Source organism: Megalobrama amblycephala, unplaced genomic scaffold (genome assembly GCF_018812025.1).
Source record: "Megalobrama amblycephala isolate DHTTF-2021 unplaced genomic scaffold, ASM1881202v1 scaffold420, whole genome shotgun sequence".
NCBI classification, from domain to species: domain Eukaryota; kingdom Metazoa; phylum Chordata; class Actinopteri; order Cypriniformes; family Xenocyprididae; genus Megalobrama; species Megalobrama amblycephala.
This window is the reverse complement of record NW_025953369.1, coordinates 131,057-155,398: the sequence shown is the minus strand read 5'-3', so window position 1 is coordinate 155,398 and position 24,342 is coordinate 131,057. Positions and strand designations below refer to the sequence as shown.

Below are 24,342 nucleotides of genomic sequence, written 5' to 3'. Positions count from 1 at the left end.
CTTTCAAAAATGAGTATCAAAAGCATGTCACTGCATCCAGTGCACGACTAGACTGCGACAGTCTGAAAATCTGAAACTGGACCCAGCTGGGGTCAAAGAGCATTCTCAGAGTCTGTGTATTTAAATATATTTGGCTTTGAGCTGCTTTTGTGGAGGGTGTTTGGAAACACATGCAGCGTGTGGGTGTGCGAGCAGATTTCTAATTTTCTATTTATAATCCATCAACCTTCTATGTTGCGACATACAACCTAGAAACAAGTGAAGAGCAAAAACGTGGCTGTAGACCAGCTCTCGATAAACTCCGACTCTCCTGTAAACAGAAAAACCATGAGCTTGAGGCAGCGTGCCAGAATCAAACGCATCTGGCTGTGGGGTAAACTAGGACATCTTAACTAAACAAAAGTACCCTTGACTGTCAGAGTTCGGCTCTCTCCACGGGGGAAAACAAGGGGCCATGTATGACTTTAACATCTGCTCAAGCTCACGTCTAGAAAGAAAAGAAAGAAAAAAGAAAACGGCCCTACAGAACCACCGAAGTGACCCACATCCGCTTCTCCAAACACACAGATCAGGTTCTCTTTATTGCGCCGCAGGGGCCGGGTTTCTCATGACACACGGCACTACACGGCCTTCGGTGAGGCCCACAAAATTTTCAGCCTATTTTTCAGGGAACATTCGTCGGATCACACAACGGTGAGGTGTTGCAGTAATGTCGCGGCGGAGTCTTTTTACGTGCCATTTACAGACGGCTGTGATCTGACTGCTAATTGTTTCGACTATCTCAGATGCATAAAACCCAAGCCAAGAAGCCTTAGTAAAGCAACTGAACCAAAAACACTTTCATTTCCACCAAACCTGTGAGATCACAGAGTAAAATTCAGGAGAAACATCTACAGGACCTCATGTTAACTTCAGTTCCTTGATAGAAAGACAGAAAGGACTCACCATTCCTGCCCTCCTGGCGATGACCGTGTGGAATTGGCCATCTGAGACCCTGATGGTCGTCATGAGCTTGTAAGTGCCGCTCCCCAAGTTAAACGAGAACCTCATTCTGCCTTCAAAGATCTCAAGGGCCAAGAACTCTGCCTTGTCGCCGGTTTGGTTGTCGTGATTGTACATGAGCAAGGCGTTTTCCTTCAACGTGGCAAACTTAATGTAGATGTAGTTGTTGTTGGGGTCGAGGCTGGGGAACTCCATGTAAGAGAGCTCCTCAAATCCATAACTGTTCAGTTCACAGTGCTTTCCAAACACACCTGTGGAGAGAGAGTGATTTACTGTCTGAAGAATTCCTTGCAGTGAAAAATTCATGGCAACCCATGACATTCATGGTACAACACACACAAAAAATAAGGCTGAACATTTACCGTATGTGTCAACTGACAAATTCACACTGCAATTCATTTTCTGTAATCTACAACACATTTGTTTCTACATCTTCTCTCTCTCTTTCTCTCTCTCTCTCTCTCTCTCTCTCTCTCTCTCTCTCTCTCTCTCTCTCACACACACACACACAGTCCAGAATTAATAGCAGCATTTGTAGGACCCTGAACCAGTCCTGGGGCTGAAATGATGACTTACCAAAAGGACAGTGACAGTAATAGCCTTCCACTCGGTTCTGGCAGGAACCCCCATTAAAACAGGGGTTACACTCACAGTAATTGATGATGGAGTCACAGGCTTTCCCTGAATTCATGAAACAACACCAATGAAAACAATGAGGTGAGCATGACACACGAAAATGACTGTTCTCACATGGGGCTCCCAGAATCCACTGTGGGGTTTTTTCTCTCTCTCACATCTCTGGTGCACTTTATCTTTCTAATACAAACAGTTTGAATTCTTACACCTTGTAAACGGACCCACATTTCTAAGAAAGAGAGAGTGATAGTCTGTCATGATGGTATAAGCTGTGCATGTATACATCAGCTGCATTGGTTCTGGGAGACCCATAAAAAGGTGCTGATATAAAACACACAAATACACTGAGAACTATGACAAAAAACAGGATGGCTGGACACACAAATGATCAAGCATAAACTTAAGTTGAGATCTTTTCTGCTCCCTGAATGTAGTGCTATAAAACAAATGGCATGAAGAACGAAAACTCCATCACCACTAGCAAAACAGGAAGTATGGGGTTCAGCTGGAGTGCATGCACACTACCGTAAGTCAATAGGTGTAATTCTCTAGCAGCCCCATTTATCTGGGGCCTCCGATGTGAACACACTGCAGTCATTTGTTATGATCAGAATAAAAAAAGAATTGTAATGACTCAGAGCCTGAAACAAAACTTCTGTTACGGCTCCATTTTGAAAACAACGTCCAAAAGCTACAGCCAACACCTGCCCAAACAGAGCTGATTCAAGCTAAGGCTATCACACATGGTTATTCAAAGTCATATTCACAAACACAAACGTTTTTAAAGTCACCCCAATCATGTTAACGCTATGTACTTTAAGAAACTCGTATGGCTCGAGCTAGCTAACAGTATACTTTACAACATGGGAGATCCTACATTCATTTTTTTCTACAAAAGATCTCTGCATTTAAAAATTAATGTAGATTTGTTTCTATAATTTTTTTTCCCCCCAAAGCCAGATGCTCCTTAAACTCTTAAAAGTACAAACATAAAACATACAGTTTAGCTGCACAGCTCAGGTGAAATCTGAAGGCGGTTTACAGCCATATCCTTATTAGGGTGAGAATTTGATCATCTCCTTTCATTAAAGTAAACATGACAAGTTGATTTGCATCATAGCTGATACCTCCCAGTCTGTGACCCTAATAGCAAACTGCTTTTGGCAAAGGCCACTGTATGCTTGGGTTATAACACCCCTCCAATTACTTAGAAGCAAATATTTTTCTTGGCCGAAAATGTTAACAAACTTGTGTGCAAGCTGCCTGTATGTGCCTTGAACTAACATCTGTGGTTGTGTTACTGGAAAAGTGCAAATGATGAAAGACTGTACCTGCAAATCCAGATTTGCACAGGCAGTTAAAGCCCCCGGGATAATTCTGGCATAGTGCCCCATTCTGGCAGGGGTTCGAAAGGCACTCGTTGACGTCCCTCTCACAAGCCATCCCAGTGAAACCTTCTGGACAGGAGCAAGAGAATCCCCCCACCAAGTTGTGGCAAGTTCCACCATTGTGGCAAGGTGTTGGCTGGCACTCATCAATGTCCATCTCGCAGAGGGCACCAGCATATCCTGGCCTGCAGTTACAGGCGTACGGCTGTAGGGGGCGATTTGACACGAGAATGACCGGGATGCTCTCCTCTGTCTTCATGTCTGGTCCGACACCCAGCCGCCTCTTGCAACTGCCCCCGTTTTGACATGGATTGTGGGAGCAGGGATCATGGTCCACGGATTCGATCTTAACTCCACTTTGTCTGTGCAAAACCTCCTTGATGCTCTGGAAGAAAGTGGCCACTCCACTTGGATTTACATACTGCCCGTGCCCGCGCTTGACCGCTGCCATCAAGAAAGTGCTGTTGTTGAGCTCAAACACCCCATAAATCTGCACTCCAGTGCCTAAACCGGCTAGCTGAGAATTGGCGATGCGCAGGAAGCTGAGGTAGTGGTTGGTAAGGAAGTCGCTGGCGCTTTGGGAGATTACACGTATCAGGATGCTGTTGTCCACTGTGGCATTATTGAAGCCAATAAAGAAGACACGCACATGGCTGTTGACGGCATCATGGACGCCATCGCTGCTGCGCACCGATAAATCAAAGGTGCCATCTGTGGAGCGACTGTTTGAGCTGAGGTCACAGGTACCTGTGGGAATGCTGAAGAGGGCAGCCGCTGGTGGAGTCAGAGAACACTGAAACGTGTCTTGTATGTCTGGATCTTGTGGCTTCACCACCCCCAGTGACCCTCCAGGGAACATATTTCCGAAATAATGGACGTAGATCTCAACAGAGCGAGACTCAGAGGGATTATCATTCTGATCATTGACTTTGATGTGGACAGTTCCGGTTGAGGACATCTGAGGAATACCAGAATCTTTGATAATCACAGAGAGGTAGAAATCACTTATCTGCTCTCTGTCTATCTCCCTGCTAGTGGTCAGCTCTCCAGTATGACTAAGGGTGAAGTAGCTGGATGCAGCTCCAGCGCTGACAAGGCTGTAGGAGAATGGACCTTGATTTGGAGCAAGATCTGGATCACTTGAACTAAGCGTCATCACAGGTGTTCCTGCCCTCTGATTCTCCATCACCTCCCCACTTGTAGTCACCAAAGTCGGTCCATTATCATTTATGTCCTCCAGGGTCACAATTAAAATGGCACTGCCAGTGGCAGCTGGAGAACCCGAGTCTACTGCCAGGACGGTGAGGTTGTACACTGGGATGGTTTCCCGGTCCAGTTCTGATGCCACAGACACCTGTCCTGTCTGAGGATTGATGGTGAAAGTATTTCTTTCATAGTTGGCAGCAATGGCATAGGTGAATCTGCTCCAGCTAGGGACAGAATCTGAATCCTGAGCACTGACAAATGTAACCAGACCTCCAGGAGACAGTCCCTCATTAACCTGAACATCATAGAGTTCCTGGGTAAATACTGGTGGATCATTGGCATCTAGAACTGTAATGTTCACAAGCACCTCATCAATATCTGCCCCTCTTATGCTTCCTGCATTCTTTGCTAAGACTTTGAGTGAAATCTTTTCTTCTTTTTCACGATCAAGTGGTCCTGAGACATAGATCTGACCTGTCTTTTTATTAATGCTAAAACCCCTTTTTCTGCTTCTGCCAAAAATCAAGTAATACACTATGCCATCTTCTCCCAAGTCTCTGTCGCTAGCGAACACCTCCCCAATGACTGTGCCTTTAGGTGCCGCCTCTGAGACCTCAAAGTAGTATTGCTTTGACACAAAACGAGGGACATATTCATTAGCACCTTTCAGCTGGATGTTAACATATGCAAAACTGCATCGTTCTTCATCTGGAACGTTAAAGGCTTTGACAGTCAGGTGATACACCTGTTTAGCTTCATAGTCCAGGAAGCCTTGTGTGGTGATGATTCCTGTGTTGGGGTCAATTATGAATAAGTCGCTGTCTGAGGACTGAATGACGTATGCCATCAGGGCATTTGGCCCAGAGTCTTTATCTGTTGCATTCATTTTTACTACAGTAGTGCCACTGGGGACATTCTCCTGCACGACTGGGAAGTACTCAACAGGGTCAAACACAGGAGGGTTATCATTTATATCAGTAACATGGATGTTAACTGTGACATAGCTTGTCTTGGCAATCCACCCTCCATCTGTTGCAGAAATTCTGAGTTCATGCTTCTGTTTCGTCTCATAATCCAGTGCCATTGCTAGGGATAAAACGCCTGTTTGACTGTGAACTGAAAACAAGCCGTCGTCATTACCTGAGGAGATGCTGTACGTAATTAGGCCATTCATTTGCTTGTCCTTGTCCTTATCTCGTGCTGAAAGGGTTCGGATGGCTGTGCCGACAGCCAGACCTTCGGACACAGTGACTGTTACTTGGTTCTGTGAAAACTCTGGAGTGTGATGGTTCTCTTCTGTAACAGCTATTCTGACTGTTGTCCTAGCGGACAGAGGAGGGTTGCCCTTGTCACTTGCTGTTATTTCAAGCAGGTAAACTTTATTAGTATCTGCAGTGAGTGAGGACGCTACTGTAACTGATCCAGTTTGTTTATCCAGGCGGAACTTGTTGGAACTGTTGCCTCCAGATACTGAATACTCTATTTCAGAGTTCAGGCCAAAGTCCTTCTGATCATGGGCTGTGACTTTGAGGAGTCTGGTGCCGACTTTTACACTTTTAGTGACAGGAGTAAAGTAAGAAGAAGATTCAAACATGGGTGGGTTATCATTGCTATCAACAACATTTATGATAACTGTGGTTTCGCTCATGAGCGGCTTGATACCTCTGTCTGAAGCAGTGACGATGAAACTATGGCGGTTTACGTTGACGTTACTGTGGCCACTTGAGTTTTGATACCTTAGCTGCTGTTTAATGAAGATCTCGCCAGAGCTGGAGTTGATTCGGAAGTACTCTGTTTGAGATCTGATAAAGTAAAATATTTTACCGTTGAATCCCTCATCAGGATCTGTGGCAGAGACTTGAGTCACAATGGATCCAACCTCTGTCAGCTCAGGATAGTCTAGGTAATATGAGGGCTTACTAAATCTTGGAGCATTATCATTCACATCTGTCACAAATATTGTGACATCTGTGCTAACAGCCCATCCAGAATCATGTGCTGAGACTTTAGCAATGTAGTGGTCTGTGTCCTCTCTGTTCAGAGGTCTGCTGATGGTGATGTCTCCTGTGCTGGGGTGGATGATGAATGGAATACTTGTGTCGCTGATGGAGTATCGGCTTATAGCGTTAGCTCCTGCGTCCTCATCGGTGGTGGTTACTCGGGTCACAGTGAAGCCCACTGGTGCATTTTCAGGTACAGTTGCACTGAAGATTTTGGAGAATCTGGGAGCATTATCATTAACGTCCAGCACACTGATCAAGACTTTGACTGCTGTGCTTTTCGGAGGGCTGCCTCTATCCGTCGCCTTCACCCTCAAAGAATACTGAGCGACCTTCTCTCGATCCAGTGGTCGTGTTGTGCGGATTTCACCAGTTGCCCGGTTGATGCTGAAGCTGTTTTCTTTGTTGCCATCAATGATGGCAAAGTCAAGTTGCCCATTTGGTCCACTGTCCTGGTCGAATGCAGAGACTATAAGCACACGTTGAGGTGAGAGGTTTTCTAAAATATCAGCATGGAACGGTTCTTGCTTGAAAACAGGATGGTTGTCATTAACATCCAGCACTGCAATCTCTACTTTCTCATAGGCCGAATAAGGAGGAAAGCCTTGGTCTCGGGCCTCTATCCACAAGACGTACTTCTCAATATTCTCATAGTCCAGAGGATTTTTGATAGACAGCTCTCCTGAAAGTTGATCTATGTGGAATGCATTGTCCAGGTTTCCGCTTGCAATATAGTATGACAGAGGACCTGCCCTGGGTGATGAGCCGGTCACCTTAGTCACAACAGTGTTTGTGGGTTGGTTTTCTGGGAAGGTGAAGGCTTTCTCCTTGAGTCTAATATGGGGAAAGTCTCCTCCAGTAACAAAGCGAACCGTAACTGTCGTGCTGTCGGTTTTGGGGTTGCTTCCTCCATCTTTTACATGGACAGTAAAGGTGACCTCTGAACTCCCTGTGAGTTTTTCATTGGCAGTGATGGCACCTCTGATCGGGTCTATCTTGAACTTTTCTGAATTGCGTCCGGTGAGGGAATAGTGAAGTTGAGCATTTGAGCCAAAATCTTCATCTGTTACTGTGACCGCAAAGACCAGTGAGCCTGCCAACAATAGAACAGAAGTGGTTAGATGCTGATCAGACAGACAATATTCATTGAAACCATGAACTCCTGCCACAGAGGACACACCTGTTGAAGTAGAAGCAGGTATGTGCGTGACATATGGATGATGGTGAAACCGTGGAGGGTTATCGTTAATGTCGGCCACCACCACGGATACTGTGGCAGAGCTGGATAGTGGTGTGGGCTGTCCACCATCCGATGCCACCACCAGCAGCTGGTAACTCGCCCGTGTCTCTCGATCCAGCAGGGAGCTGGTGATGATCAGGCCTGTGGACGGGTTAATGGAGAACTGCCCATCCCCACCACTGAGACTGTAACTGTAAATCACAAACACAACAGATTCAATATATGCATGGAGACCAAACAATGTTATTTGCCAACTATCCAAATATCAAGAGATTTGATTGCATTTGCTTTTCAGATATTTATGCATTTGGCAGACGCTTTTATCCAAAGTGATTTACATTGCATTCAATATGCATGTTTTATCAGTGCTTGCTTTCCCTGAGAATCAAACCCATGACCTTGGGTTTTCTAATGCTACGCTCTAACATTTGAGCTACAAAAAGGATACATTTTATTTAACATGTTTCTATCCGTACTGTGTTAGCACCTGCCCCAGGGCAAATTTCTTATAAGCAGGACTTCAGAACTTTATTTTCCAAGTATGTTATTCTATAGGTGGCGGGAAGATTAATTCTTTATTCATCTTTTTGTTTCTTTCATAACTCCCACAGCATGTTCTCTCAGCTAAGCATTGGTGAACCCGCACTGATCAGAAACACCACATTTGAGCCGTCCCCATGCTGTTTTGAGTTTCAGTGAGGTTCATTTTCGGGGCCTGTGACACAAACTCGTTCTGACAGTAACATGCACACATGGCAACTTTACTGTGCACTTGTGTCAGTGAGACGGGAATTCCACAAATTACAGAACAAAGTGTGAAAAACAACCCTAGCGAGAAGACAACAACTTCATCCACAGTCACGCATGGTCCGCCATCACGCAAGTTCATGAGGAACACATGATCGGTATGATGTTATGAAGTATGATGTTGCACTGATGGAGCAAGCTGGTTCTGTGAAGTATTAAGAACTGAAGCCCCTTACTGTCCCGTTTCCCCCCACTGGAGTCTGATCTATCTGTCATACTTCATTATCATCCTCATTAGCACATTTTTGGGAAAGTGGAACACGTTGCCCCAACATGAGCTCATGCAGGGGCACTTTAGAGATACATGACCGATTGGTAGTGTTGTATGGGAATATGTGTGTGTGACGTGGCTAAACATTTGGGGACAATTTTTTTTTTTTAAATCATCCAATCACCAAAAAGAGACTAATAGGGGTGTAACGGAACATGTACTCGTCCCAAACCGTCACGGTTTGGTGCATACAATCAGATGACGAATACAGTCAGTCACAGGCGATCCATACTCCAATCCAGAAGGGGGTGTGCGCAGTAATGCAATGCTGTTTGCTAACCACCACAGCAAGAAAAAGCACAGAAGAAAAACACGAACAGCAGATCTATGCATAGATAATCTCTCAATCAGTGTTTCAACCACGGAAAGACATCAATAATCTCATGTAGCATTACATTAACCTCAGGCAAGTCATTTAGTGTCCACAGCATGTTAGTTCACTATAGAAATGAACTCTAGAAGGGAGCATTTCACTAAATATATGCACTCTATTAGCTTATATATTCATTATATTTACTTTACCTGTTAGTAATGTCTTAATTATTTAATAATGTTTAAATAAATTTGTCATGAAAACAAGTTATGACAGTAACTGTGTAAAGGATCATATTTCAAAAATGAATAATTTTGTAATTAGATTTAGAAGTTAATGCAAAACATGCAATTTACATGTTTATTTATTTAAGTGTTGATTATTTTATCTAAAAATAAATATCAACTGAATTTAATAGTTTGGGCTCTGTTGTTAATTGTAACCTTTAATATTAAAGTAATGTGTTAGAAAGTGCTCCCTGTATATAGTTTACAGAATTAGCTAAGCCTGTTTAATAAAAAGAAAAAAAGAAGCAATTTGATGTTCAGTTTTCTCTCCCATGCTGTACCGAACCATCATGTTTGTGTACTGTTACACCCCTAGAGACTAAACATTTAAAGTTTGTAAAAAAGTAATATTGTAGGTTTTGTTTCCAGTCCATAGTGTGTGGTACCTGATCACTCCATTCAGTCCGACGTCAGAATCTGAGCTGTTGAGCAACAGGACGTCCGTTCCAGTGGGCGCATCTTCAGGAATAGTCGTGTGGAAAGACATTGAGCTGAATGATGGAATATTATCATTCACATCACCGACCAGCACCATCACAGTACCAGAACCGCTTAGAGATGGTGATCCTACAAACACAAAGAGAAAAACAAGTTTATCAATATAGCTGAAAGCAGAAATGATCAGAGTTCAAATGCTTCAAGGCCTTTAAGCACATGCGTAAAAAGGCATTATGTTTTAATTAGCAAGCCTGTAACCATCTCGATCATAGATGGAAAAGACAATTTACAGCAAATACAGGCAATTTGCCATAGGAAATATATAGTTTTTAAAGCTTTTTAACAGTTATCGAGGTTGAGCCAGAAACCTAGGACTAGTTCGCCAAAGTAGGTTTTTGAAATAATCTCCAATATTTAACGAACGATTCGATGGACAGCGGCGCACCTAGGGTCAAAGTTGCTCAGAATGAGGAATTTCGTGGGCATGTGTGAAAAATCGTGTGATACACGATCCTTTATGCACGTGAAAAACATGAAGGCGCCCCCTGTGGCCGATTTCTTTTTAATTCTCACAGGCCTGTAGGGCCGTGAGTCAAACTGGTCCAGCGAGTTTTGTTTTGATCGGCCGTTAACCTTGCCTGATAGCTGCTCAAACTTCATTGGCCAATGGTGGCTATGTTTTTTTGAGATACATCAAAGTTTTTTTCATGTTATAGCGCCACCAAGTGGCCAGTCACCATGTCCTTTTTCACAAGACCATGAAATTACCTCTTACATAGGTGTACCAAGTTTGGTGAAAATATCTCATTCCGTTCACGAGTTATAGCCAATTTAGTAAAAGTGGCTCCACCTGCTTCAAACGTTTTGGCGTCCTCTAGGGACCGTGAATCGAAATTTCAACTTTTTTAAAAAAATTATTCACAATCAGACTCTGGAGAATCTCACTGCACTGGTTTGGTTCTGATCGGGCCAAAAACCTAGGACTAGTTCGCAAAAGTATGTTTTTCCAAAAAAATCCAAAATACCCGAAAACGGTTTATGAGTCATGAGCGATTTTGTACTTTTCACCACTGTAGCGCCCCCGTCAGGCCGATCGGTGCGAGCCTTGGTGACGTTGTAGATGGTTGTAGCCCTCAAAGTTTCAAGTCTCTACAACATATGTAGATTTTAGGGGAGATTGGGTATCAGAGCTACGTGTTTGAACCCCTAAATATATATGTCAGTGTTGCACATAATCTTCTATAACTTAATTCCAGAGTCCAAAATTAAAACTCATCAAGTGCCAACTGTGAAAAAAGTAAATAAAACAGCATTACACACCAGTTGGCTGGTAACTTTTTTTATAAGCTGCAACATATCATGCCAAGGAAAGATTTAAATAAATTAAGAAAGGAATTAACTGTTTTGTATAAATTAAAATGCAGCTTCATGACTGTTAAGAAATGCTTAAGAGCAGATCTGAATCTCTGGCTTTTGGCAGGTGTGACCAGTTGCTTAACTCGTTAAACACAGATGGTTTGATATTCTAGCAGCACAGATTAATTTCTCAATCCAAAACATCTCTGTTCAAATCCCGAGCTGTAGTGGGTGCCATCTGTCTGCTCTCCTCTACAGCGCTAATCTCTGACTCACCGCATGGCCAAACTCTCTGGAATGTTTAAATATATCTGGATCATTGCAGGGGGCGGCACGGTTTACAGATGCAATCCTGCTGTTTAAAACAGTGAGGCACACGGCAGAAAGACTGCTACTTTCAGCGAAAATCAAGACTGTGCGCCTGCGGGCCGGTGACGAGAAGCGGCCCGATGGGTCTGAGGGGATCGTGCTAAATGAAGAGCAGATGACGAGAAGCACTGAGAGGTGAAGTGATTCAAACATCTGCCCCCTCTCACTGTGATTAAAATGCATTTGCTCCATGCATAAATTCAGCCTCTGATAACATCATGCGCGTACAGTGCGGCAACGACACACAGAAAAGCCTGCTCGTAAAAACAAAAGGCAGAGAGAGAAGAAAAATGGCCGATTGCGGCTGAACATTTTCCCCTCGTCTGCAACCAATCTGAGGCCTTTTTTTCAGAGCGTGTTGTTCCTGAAGGCCTCTGCTGCTCCAGCAGATTAGTGTAACTAATAACACATGCTAATAAGCTGCTAGCACACGCTTTAATCGCCTCATCCTCACTGCGAAGACAAAGAGATTAGCATGGTGTCAGATTAGCATTTATCTGATGAGCACAAAGAAACGTGTGTGTGTGTGTGTGTGTGTTTCTCATTCAGAGAGACGTTCAGACTTGAAACACTGTGACCCGTGTCTGATGAAGATGCTGAGAGAACGTCTGCTGTCTCACACAGTTTATGAACAATACAATCCTATTCACACACACACACACACACTTAGCTATATATATATATTGGGATATCCCATTGACTTATATTGTTTTTATATATGGATAGTTATAAATCTATCTGAAAACTTTATGCATTTTTAAAGTTTTAAAAAAACCTAATTCACTTTATTTTTATAGTTTTTTTTTTTTTTTTTTGTCCCCAAAAGGAGGTTTTCCGCTAACAGAGAATGTTCTCAGAACTTTTGGCTAATGTTTCTGTAATGAAAGTTATGAACAAAACATACAAAAACATTATTCATACATCGTTCATGGAACATTTTATTTTGAAATGTTTTAGTTGGATGTTCGTCTAACGTTTTTTAAATGTTACTACTTGTTTCAGAACATTCAGAGAACGTTAAAAAGTAACGTTCACATAATATTTGAAGAATGATAAAATGGAATGTTCCCTTAATGTTCATATAACCAAAAAAAAAAAAAAATGTTTTTAAAACATTTAAAAAACTGGACATTTTGAACGATCAAAGAACATTCAGAAATAACGTAATGGGAACATTAGAAAAGCGTTCTTAGAATATATTTTTGTTGGGTTTTGTCAGGTTTAGCTCACATACACACACACACACACACACACACACACACACACACACACACACACACACACACACACACACACACACACACTTAGCTATATATATTGGGATATCCCATTGACTTATATTGTTTTTATATATGGATAGTTATAAATCTATCTGAAAACTTTATGCATTTTTAAAGTTTTAAAAAAACTTAATTCACTTTATTTTTATAGTTTTTTTTTTTTTGTCCCCAAAAGGAGGTTTTCCGCTAACAGAGAATGTTCTCAGAACTTTTGGCTAATGTTTCTGTAATGAAAGTTATGAACAAAACATACAAAAACATTATTTATACATCGTTCATGGAACATTTTATTTTGAAATGTTTTAGTTGGATGTTCGTCTAACGTTTTTTAAATGTTACTACTTGTTTCAGAACATTCAGAGAACGTTAAAAAGTAACGTTCACATAATATTTGAAGAATGATAAAATGGAATGTTCCCTTAATGTTCATATAACCAAAAAAAAAAAAAAAAGGGTTTAAAACATTTAAAAAACTGGACATTTTGAACGATCAAAGAACATTCAGAAATAACGTAATGGGAACATTAGAAAAGCGTTCTTAGAATATATTTTTGTTGGGTTTTGTCAGGTTTAGCTCACATACACACACACACACACACACACACACACACACACACACACACACGCACACACACACACACACACACACACACATTCACTAATTAGTTTGATATTTATGCTGTGAATGCAAAAACTTTGCACACTGTATTAAAATTATGAATAATAATGAATGGTGGTGCAATTAAACAATGACTATTTTTGGTGCAAGAAACCTTGACAAACATTACAAATGGAAAAGCATAAAACTGCAAAGTAAAGAATAAAGAAGCCACTTTGCTTTTGAACTTAAAAAACAGTCTTAAATAATAAAAATATAAGAAGCATCAGTCAAAGACGCCGTCTGACACGTGTACATGACACATGATATGGGTTTATTGATTACTCATATTGATTAAGTGTGTTTTGAAGAATCAGCCGCTGACTCAGACACACACAGGTGTGTGTGAACGTGACAGGTGTCATTATTCATCACTCAGGTGGATTATCAGATGTCTGATCCACTTAATGTGATCAGTTCAGATCTGCTCATCATATCTGTGTTCCAGCACAACACAATCTGTCCTCATCTGTCTCAGGTTTAACACATCCAACTGCATGACAATTATTTGTTTTGCCAAGCCGTTTACACCTGTGTCACGAATAAATACAGCAAAGCGAGATATTTTCAGTATTAACTACACCTAATGTACCATATTAATATAAAGAAGTTTTCCAAATTGATTTTCACAGGTGTTTTACCTGTATTTTGAATTATGCATTGCATTGTGTTTTAGTGTTCAAGGAAATGTCTGTAAACTTAAGAGAAAACCTTTTCAGCTATTTTTCTGTCTTTCTCACAGTGTCGTCTGAAAGTAGTGCAGCTTGTACACATTTAATACAGTTTAACTCGGAAATGCACATTACGAACCGTTTAAGAGATAGACTCCTTTTCTCTACATAAACTGATCAGATTAAGTTATGAAAACATTATTTGTGAATGTTTACAGAACGAAAATGAATGTTTCAAAAATGTTTTTTCTTGGTTAAAACATTAATGGAATGTTCAATTGTAACATTTTGCAAACATTATCAGAATGTTACATTTGAATTTTCTCTGAACATTCTGAAACAATGTTTTAAAAATGTCCAACTAAAATGTTTCATAAAACTGTTCCATGAAAAATAATGTTATTGTACTAATGTTTCGAGAACATTATTAAAGATAACATTGCCAGAACATTCTGAGAACGTTCCCTGTTAGCTGGATCATGCCTCGAACTATTTATTAAAACCTAAATAAGGTAGTATTTCATATCTTATGGTTCTAGAAGTTTTTCACAGGATTTTTGAGGGAAAGTTTTACAGTGAGAACTGCAGAGCACTGCTGATTTAGTTTGATTATAGTTTCATTAATATTTTGAATGAGCTTTTATTTTGATATTTTTAGTTTTCATTTTAATTTTAGTTTAATTTTTAGTAATTTCATTATGTGCTTTTATAATTTTATTAGTTTTTTAATTGATTTCTTATTTCAGTTTCAGGTTTATTTATTTCCATTTAATAATTTTAGTGCTTCAACTTAAACTTATTTCAGTTTATTGCAACATTAAGGCAAGATTTCTAATTTTTGTATGTAAGTTTTTAACTAATATTTATATTTTATTTTAAATGAACAGAAATGTTTTATTAGCTCTAGTCTTAGTTAACAATAATAACAACCCTGCAGCACAGAAACTATAAAGCGATAAACTATGAAATTATAAAGAACATCAGACTGAAATCAGCATTTCCTCATCATTGTTTCAGGGTCTGCTCCTGTTCTCCAGGATTCTGCTGGACGGGATCCAGGCGCTTCCACTTCGACTACAGGAAGTGACATCATTACCTGTTTACGAGCATGACATTGGGTGGGTGTTTGGAGGAGACCTGCACATGAACCACAGACCCAATGAACTATTGTGAACCCACTACGAAAAAAACTAAAATGTGCACATATTAATAGTCATCTTAATAAATGCAGAATATGTGTGTGACATCACTGCTGCTGAAACTGCTGTTTGTTCAGTAACAACGAGAAAACAAGACAAAACACTCACGGCTGAAAGGAAAATCTGACCTTCAGCTCTCAAACACACACACACACATTGAATTATTAGCAGTAGACGTGATCAGCAGCGTGTCAGTGGTGATCTGCTGTCGTTGAGTCATGAGCAGATGTGTTTGTGTCTGTGTATCTGGCTCAGATCAGTTTCTCTGTTTCTATTGATTTCTTTGTGTCAGATTTACTGCGGTTACAGGAAAACTGATGAATCCAATTAAACACATGAAAGACACAGAAAATGAATGAATCATGTGATCTGAACATGTGCGGCTTCACCATAACATCGAAATAAATTATGAGATATTCTCATTTTCAATAATTATTCTCTTTTCTCCAAATGACAGTAAAAATATTACTGTAATACAGTTTTAATGTCATTCAGTATAATGTGAAGTCGGTACAACAAACTTTCATCATATTTACAATTTAAATCTTAGTTTAGTTTTTCTTGTAGTTCTGTAATGAGAATTTCTGCAGGGTAAATGGAAATAATCTCACAATGTAAAAATCGAAAAGCAGACTTCATTTTCTTTATGCAAAATATAGTTTATCATATAGTGATTTTGAGGTGAAAAATGACCAAGACAAAGTCACATAATAAGGCACAGACGAGTCACATCAGGTCAGTTTCACTTGTTGCTAGCGCCGTCCTCGTCTGACTTCAGATTAGATTATAAACCGAAGGAGTGTGTGTGTGTGTGTGTGTGTTTCAAAGCACAATGCTGTATTCATGAAGCTGTCTATGATGATAAAACAGATGAATGATTCACACTGAATCTCTCTGTGATGTTTGTTCACTCCCACAATCCAACCAAACATGCAAAGATTCACTTTAGGAAAACATTCAAGAGCTTTTATTGTTAACTAAAACCAAAACTAAAACTATTTTCATGAAAATTCTTAATTTTGTTTAGTTTACGTTGGAGTACTAAAATAACTAAAACGGAAAAAACTTAAAACCTATAGAGACATATTTAAAAACAAACTAATAAAAATGACAAACTTACTAAAACGTTAACTAAAAATATAATGAAAACTTCAAATTCAAAATATCATCAAAAACTATAATAGTATATCAATGATTCATACATGCACTCAAAAGATGACGAGTTGGCGACAGCAGAGAACAAGTTTGTTCAAGTTCAAATGAATCAGATGAGTACTTCACAGTGAACTGACTCCTTTAGGCCGTTATGATTTGGCATTAGCAGGTTCAGTGGCTGTAATCATGAAATCATGGGTGTTCAGTGCTCGTGTCACTCAAAGATCAGCCCTGGAGACTCGTTTCAGACTCCTTAGCTGGATAAGAAGTAAACGAAGCGTCTGACTGCGGTAAATGTGCTCCATCTGTCCTGATTTCCCGCTCTGTAAGTCATTCAAGCGTGTGCTGCATGTTAATTCGGCTCTAAGCTCAAGACAAACTCTGTCTCGCACAAACATATGGAGCAATGTAAGCCGCTTATGAGCCACTTTAATACTGACCTGCTGCTTATGTGTGTGTGTGTGTGTGTGTGTGTGTGTGTGTGTGTGTGTGTGGATCATATCAGTGCACAACTTTGACTTTATATGAAGTTAATTATAATGACCACAAATTTATTTCTACAGCACATCTACAAACATTAAAATTTGATAAATATAAATAAGCGAATATAACAAATATATATATAGATCATCAATAGATTTAAAATTTTTAATTGCGATTAATTGCATACTTATCATAAAATTAAGTATACATCATTTATCTTATATTTAGCAAAATGCTCTCAGATTGAAGGGCGATTCTCATAAAACTTTCTTCAAGCTTTTGTCTTGCCAAAAAGGGACACTAGGAGACTCCAAAAGGACACCTAATAACCAAATGATATAAGGAGTCCATATAATTCATAAATTTATGCACACCAAGCACACACAATTTTTTTTTTTTTTTCAGAATTCGGTGTACAGTGTGTTTACAGTGCATCCGTCAAAACTTTACTAGCAAGACGCTGGTTTGCTTAGTGATTGGGTCAAACATGAACGATTTGTTCATTTTGAACAAATCTTTAATATGACTCTGGAGCAAGGAGTTGTCTCAGAGAGTGATTCGTTCGTTTTGTGTTATCCGCACATACACAACATCCTATAGGTTCTGTACAGAAAACAGAAATGATTAGTTCACCTCCTGACTCCTGAGTCGTTCGCTCTTTTGTCACATGATGTGACAGCTGTATCAGATACAGAAATTAGTTAATAATTCCCAAACTTCCTTACAAACAAGCGCATAGTCAGTTTATTTAACTCTTACAGTTACATGATGAGTTTCTGTTTTCTCATAATTTGGCCTTTCATTGCAGTTTTTTTCTTATTCTAAATGTGATCAATGTCACGTAAGTTAATGTGTTGGGGAATTTGGCTATTATCATGTAACATTTTAATTATATTCTGCTGAAATTAACAAAATGACTTGAAAAAAAAGATTTGTTCATTCTGATGAATGAGATTCAAAGATCCGAGTCAGTAAAATGATCCGAACTTCCTATTACTGTTTGACGTTCTGTTCAGTCTGTATTTCACACAGAGCGATGCTTGAGGTCTCGCACGCTTTACAAACAATCACAGAATTTGACAGAGCTCGTGTTTTAAAGCGAAACACACTCTGGAATGAATAATTCACTGAAAACTGGCCACGAGTCACTGTTCTGTCATCTAACTGCGTGACTTAAATTATGCTTTAGTAATTTATTTGTGTTAAATTATTTTAATGTATGAAGGACTTTATTGCATGCTTTATTGCGTTAACGTTGACAGCCCTAAAAATATATATACAGTACAGCCCAAAAGTTTGGCATCGGTAAGTTTTTTAATGCTTTTGAAAGAAGATTTATCTGATCACCAAGGCTTAATTTATTTAATTAAAAATACAGTAAAAACAGTAATATTGTGAAAAATTATTACAATTTAAAATAACTGTTTTCTATTTGAATATATTTTACAAAGTAATTTATTCCTGTGATGCAAAGCTGAATTTTCAGCATCGTTACTCCAGTCTTCAGTGTCACATGATCCTTCAGAAATCATTCTAATATGCTGATCTGCTGCTCAAGAAACATTTATGATTATTTTCAATGTTGAAAACAGTTGTGTACTTTTTTTTTCAGGATTCCTTGATGAATAGAAAGTTCAAAAGAACAGCATTTATCTGAAATACAAAGCTTTTGTAACATTATACACTACCGTTCAAAAGTTTGGGGTCAGTAAGAATTTTTATTTTTATTTTTTGAAAAGAAATTAAAGAAAAGAATACTTTTATTCAGCAAGGATGCATTAAATCAATCAAAAGTGGCAGTAAAGACATTTATAATGTTACAAAAGATTAGATTTCAGATAAACACTGTTCTTTTGAACTTTCTATTCATCAAATAATCCTGAAAAAAAATATTGTACACAAATATTTTGTACAATTGTACACATTAAATGTTTCTTGAGCAGCAGATCAGCATATTAGAATGATTTCTGAAGGATCATGTGACACTGAAGACTGGAGTAATGATGCTGAAAATTCAGCTTTGCATCACAGGAATAAATTACTTTGTAAAATATATTCAAATAGAAAACATTTATTTTAAATTGTAATAATTTTTCACAATATTACTGTTTTTACTGTATTTTTAATTAAATAAATTAAGTCTTGGTGATCAGATAAATCTTCTTTCAAAAGCATTAAAAATCTTACCGATGCCAAACTTTTGAGCTGTACTGTATATATAAATGAATGTATATATACAATTAAATTATCCACATTTTAACATGAAGCCAACATCTACATTAATCCAGATAATTTTGAAAAATATAAACAAATTGCAAAATAATGCACATTAAAACATTAATACAAAATAATAATAATAAAAACAACATTCAGCATTTTCCTCATTAAGGCCAAGTCTACATTACTTGAAAAGGCTGTTTTCAGATTGTAGCGTTGACTGTGAAAACAGAAGTATTTGATAATGATGATGAATGTTTAGTCATGTGACACATATTGTTTCGATAGATATCTATAGTTAAACCAACATTATTATGCCTGCTGATCACTTTCACAGTGTTGCTAAAAATAAATGTTACTTTGTACAAACTTCATATTACATTCCTGCAAATAACAGCGATTGTGTTCTAGACCAAACACGGAGCAGCGATCGACCTGGAATAAGTGCTGAGATATTTTGCTAATAAAATGATGCTGCCAGTGAAAAACACTAGTGTGGACAGATAATGTTATAAAACAATTTGAAGCGTTTTCAAATGTTTCCTGTAAGCACTAGAAAGCTCACAGGCTCTGGAGGATGAATGAATGGGAGGGTAAATTCATGGGGCAGTTATTTACTCTCCTTCACCCACAGAAAGAGAGACGCAGTCAATAAAACTCCAGTGAACACTGGCAAATGAGATGTTTGTGCGAGTGAAGATCTGTTGCCCTGTTACTGCAATGCTCAGTGTTTTATTAAGTGTGTGTTTGGAGAGGCTTCAGGAAGGACAAACACTCTCCGGCTGCATCCCAAACCTGACCGACGCTTCCTTCTCCTGCGGCGCTGCGTCCGCTCTACAGATGAGCCAGACACTTCACAGTGTTTATAATCCGTCAGTCAATCACGCTTACTTCTATTGCACATCTGCTAACACACACGCACACACAGTGTATGACGGTAATCTGTAACACTCTGGATTAACAGATGTTTTGGTGTCTGTAAGCAGTTTTAGTTAACCAAGTCACTGGCTTACTAGTTTCCACAGTCACCATCTCAAAGCGATTTTGATTCCACACATCTGTAAACTGCATTAAAGCCATCCATCTCAACACTTAATTAATACAGATCTGCATGTTTGAAAAGGAAAAGTACCAAATGAAAAATGGATCCAGTTAAATTTTAAACCATTTCCACTTCCTCATATGAGGTGCGGCCAGATGTAACTTTCCCCTTTTCCATTTTTTGATGGTCGTCTCAGAATAATAAACACTTAAAAACACTCTCAGTTATACCAGAACAGCAGCGCTGCTATATATATATATATATATAAAAAACCGTCAAGAACATGTCATATTTTACCTCAAAATTACAGTATAGTTCATTAAACACTAAACACTAGAGCTAAAAAACACCAGCTGATAAAAAGTCATTGCAAAAATACCTCGGAAAACAAGTTATTTCTGGGAATATCATGAGATTGTTTTAAATGTAATTGAAGGTTCCAGATATGTTTTGAGGCTGCGGTACATTGTGTGTTGGACCACAAAAAGCCTGACGCATTCATGGCTCTTCAGGTTTAAATGAAAGATATGACCGCCGAGGGTTTTTATGCGGTCCGAGGAGAGGCTGAACGTGAGAACGAGAGCCGGAGGAAGGGAAGCTTTGGGAAATAAAAGAGTGTTCAACATCATTCACACACACTGTTTGGTCACATTTATTAAAGAGCCACAAATCCCTTAGAATGAGCCTATAGAACGAACACACACACACACACACACACTATAGCGCTGCTCTGTTTGCCCTGTAACTTCTCAGCGCTCAGAAGATAAAGAATGTTAATGACTCGGTCCATTTAAAGACTTTGGGCTTTTCTGTCTCTTTCTGGCACTGAATCCGGTTTTAAACGCTTCCAGAACTCAAACCCATCCGTCTGTCCGTCAAACCGTCACAAAAAGTTCATTTGTGTCTCTTATTTTTCATTTAGCAGAGATGTCTCGGTAAAAAATTATTGTTGCAGTTAGCTATCATAACTTAAATAACTTCAGACTCAGGATAACTTTCCTGGATTTAACTTCAGAACTTAAATATACAAGATCCCAGATAACAGGGAACGTTCTGTCAAGGTTCTCTCAAAGTTATGAGCAAACGTTTTTCTAGTAATGTTAATAGAATGTTATCAGGTCTTTAATAACGTTCTCAAAACGTTAGCACAAAAACATTCTTTATACATTGTTCATGTAATGTTTTCTTTTCTGAAATGTTGGATGTTCGTTTTTGAAATGTTACTATTTGTTTCAGAACGTTTAGAGAACATTCTAAAGTAACGTTCACATAATGTTTGAAGAATGATGAAATGGAATGTTCCCTTAAAGTTTGTATAACCAAAATAAATAAACTTAAATTTAAATGGACGTTTTTAATAACTTTTTAAGTTGAAATAACAATTTTTACAGTGTATATCATAACAGTTCAGGTACACTTAAAAATAAAAAAATATATAAATAAAATAAAAATGCTTTTACTCAAGAAGTACCACCAGTGATATTTTAATTTAGAGATTTTATTAATAGTTTTTGTCAAAAGTTTGTTGTTTTTTGTCATTTGTATTATTTTGTTTAAATATTATTATTGTATTATTTTTAATTCCATATAGTTTTTTTTTTTTTTTTTTTTTTTTTTTATTAATTCTTTCAGTTATTTTAGTGCACCAGGTTAAACTAAATGAAAATTATTAGATTTTTTTTTCAGTTAACATTTATTTTATTTCAAAAAACAAAACTATTCTGGTTTTAGTTAACTATAATAACCCAATATAACACAGATGTAAGAGAATGTGTCGTGAATGTAAGTGTTATTTGAAAACAAGACAAAAAAGAAGCCTTCATTTAGTTTATCAGGTACATTTAGGTTGTTTTAAGAACATTTGTGCTGGAAAACAAGACAAAGATGAATTTTCTGCGGTGTGCCGTTAAATTAGTAAATCTGTCCGAGTTGAGATTTTACCGCGGTGAATCCGAGCCAAACTAAGATCACCTCAGATGAACTGCTGTAGACCTCCAGTCTCAGAAAAACACCCAAAACAATGTGCTGGAGTCGCTCTGCTGTTCCCCTCGTCCCGCTTGCTTTGGGCTTTTATTTCTGGAATGTTCACATGTGATGTGTGAGTGTGTGTGTGTGTGTGTGTGTGTGTGTGAGTGTGTGTGTGTGTGTGTGTGTGTGTGTGTGAGTATGTTTGTAGTTGTAAATTGGTGGTTTGGACAGAATCAGTGGTGTATTCACTGCAATAAATGATGTTCTTCCTCAGTGTTTCTGCCTTGTTTTCCAGTACAAACATCCAAACATTCTTAAATCAAGATACATTTACTGGAGAAGCAAAATGGCTGCAGATATAAATATCTTAAGTCCTCTTACTTCTCCAGTAAATGTATCTTGATTGTTTAGATATTTGTACTAGAAAACAAAAAGTCAGAGGAAGTGCATTTTTGCAGTGTAAAGATCGTATCATCCGGTGTTTAGATCACAGATTGGTGTTAATCTCAGTTTACTGAGCGCTTTTAATCTAAAATGAACTAACTTTCTTTTATTATTACAAATGAGTGAGAGACAGAGCACACGAGACACTGTTGAAATATCCAGAGCAGATTCACATGAGATCTCGTCACTCTCATCTCAGAGAAACAACTGAGATATTAAAGAGATCTCATGTGACTTTTTTCTTTCCTCTGGGTGGACTCTCTCTCTCTCTCTCTTTCTCTCTCTCTCTGTTATCTGCCAAGCAGTCCATGTTTTTCCTCATAAATTCTGCCAACATCTTTCCTCGGCGCGCAGAATAAGCCCTCGATTCTCTCTCTCTCTCTCTCTCTCTCTCTCTCTCGTAAAGCACCTTTTTACTGCTGGCCTCTCCGCCACACTCCGCAGAAAAACACACATTTCCAAATAATGACTCCGGCCTGCCAAGATCTCTCCAGTGAGCTGCCAGCTTTCCTTCAGAGAGAGAGAGGGAGAGAGAGAGATCATATGGAAAGATATTGTGGAGATTTCTAGGGACAAAGAAAAGCGAGAGGTTAAAGGTCGAGACCGTAGAGCCGGATAATGCAGTAAAGCTGAAGGAATGTGGCGAGATCCATATGAGTTCAGCTGAGGATCGATAAACTGTGTTACAGAAACACACTGACACTAAACTTCAACTCAATAATGACTCTATTGTCTTTTACAGCAGAAGTTGTATTTGTCTCAGATTTGATGAAGTTTGCATCTGTTATTTTGTGAATCTGCTTTGAAACAATCTAAAGCACTATTAAACCTGACTTGACCTGTAATGGAAGTAAAACTAAACATGGCATGACCATGACAGCAAGTATGACTTAAAAAGTCGAAATTATGACTTCAAAAGTCATGATTATGACATAAAAAGTCAAAATTATGAGATTAAAAAAATGAAATTATGGCATACTAAATCGAAATTGAGATTAAAAAATCAAAATTATGACATAAAAAGTCAAAATTATTCAAAATTATGACCAAAAACTTGAAATTATGACATACTAAATGACATACTAAATCAGAACTGAGATTAAAAAGACATAATTATGACATAAAAAGTTGAAATTATGACAGAAAGTCAGAATTGTGACATAAAAAGTCAAAATTATTTGAAATTATGACCAGAAAATTTAAATTATGACATACTAAATCGGAACTATGAATTAAAAAGTCATAATTATGATGTAAAAAGTCAAAATTATTCAAAATTATGATAAAAAAATTGAAATTATGACATACTAAATTGGAACTATGAGTTAAAAAGTCATAATAATGACATAAAAAGTCAAAATTATTCAAAATTATGACCAAAAACTTGAAATTATGACATACTAAATCGGAACTATGACATTAAAAAGTCAAAATTATGACATAAAAAGTCAAAATTATTTGAAGTTATGACCAAAAAGTTGAAATTATGACATACTAAATCGGAACTATGACATTAAAATGACATAATTATGGCATAAAAAGTCAAAATTATTCAAAATTATGACCAAAAAGTTGAAATTATGACATACTAAATCGGAACTATGACATTAAAATGACATAATTATGACGTAAAAAGTCAAAACTATTCAAAATTATGACCAAAAAGTTTAAATTATGACATACTAAATCAGAACTATGAGATTATATGGTCAAAATTATGACATAAAAAGTCAAAATTATGGCATATTAAATTGAAATTATGAGATTAAAAAGTCATAATTTTGGTTGACATAATTTCAACTCTTTATGTCGTAATTAAGACTTAAAAAGTCTAAATGATGACATAATTTTGACATTGACATTTTCATTTTTTTATCTCATAGTTATGACTGAAGTCATAATTTCAATTTAG

The 24,342-nt window shown here is 38.0% G+C and overlaps 1 protein-coding gene across 1 annotated transcript in view; it reads right to left on the bottom strand.

Moving 5' to 3' along the window:
* The window catches only part of LOC125261514 (protocadherin Fat 4), a 95,773-nt gene that overhangs the window by 11,515 nt on the left and 59,916 nt on the right, over positions 1-24,342 (bottom strand). Inside the window, exons 7-11 of the mRNA XM_048180068.1 lie at positions 9,537-9,717; positions 7,413-7,663; positions 2,970-7,325; positions 1,579-1,683; positions 946-1,253 (exon numbers count right to left, since the gene is read on the bottom strand). Coding sequence (XP_048036025.1) covers positions 946-1,253; positions 1,579-1,683; positions 2,970-7,325; positions 7,413-7,663; positions 9,537-9,717 — 5,201 coding nt within the window. The remainder of the gene's footprint in view (positions 1-945; positions 1,254-1,578; positions 1,684-2,969; positions 7,326-7,412; positions 7,664-9,536; positions 9,718-24,342) is intronic.